At 45.1% G+C, this 288-nt stretch overlaps 1 protein-coding gene across 1 annotated transcript; it reads left to right on the forward strand.

The window, feature by feature from the left end:
* Window positions 1-158: 158 nt before the first annotated feature.
* Tsp_14302 (conserved hypothetical protein) lies at window positions 159-288 on the forward strand (the record flags this gene model as incomplete). The annotated part of the gene is made up of 1 exon (XM_003366661.1): window positions 159-288. A coding segment is annotated over exon 1 (109 nt), but the record flags the coding sequence as incomplete, so codon positions are not given.

The following is a 288-nucleotide window of genomic DNA, read 5'->3' on the forward strand; positions in this document are numbered from 1 at the left end:
TAATTGGGCGATTTCATCGTAAAATCAAAGCAAAACGCCTTGCTTACCCATTCGAAGTTTGAGAATAGGCTGAGAACATTGCGTTCCCAACACCTCTAATCATTCGCTCTACCGGATAAAATTGTTACAAACAAATGCCAGCTATCCTGAGGGAAACTTCGGAAGGAACCAGCAACTAGATGGTTCGATTAGTCTTTCGCCCCTACACTCAAGTCAGACGAGTGATTTGCACGTCAACACCGCTACGAACTTCCACCAGAGTTTCCTCTGGCTTCATTCTGCTCAAGC

This window comes from Trichinella spiralis (assembly GCF_000181795.1).
Source record: "Trichinella spiralis strain ISS 195 chromosome Unknown Scfld5627, whole genome shotgun sequence".
Lineage (NCBI taxonomy): Eukaryota > Metazoa > Nematoda > Enoplea > Trichinellida > Trichinellidae > Trichinella > Trichinella spiralis.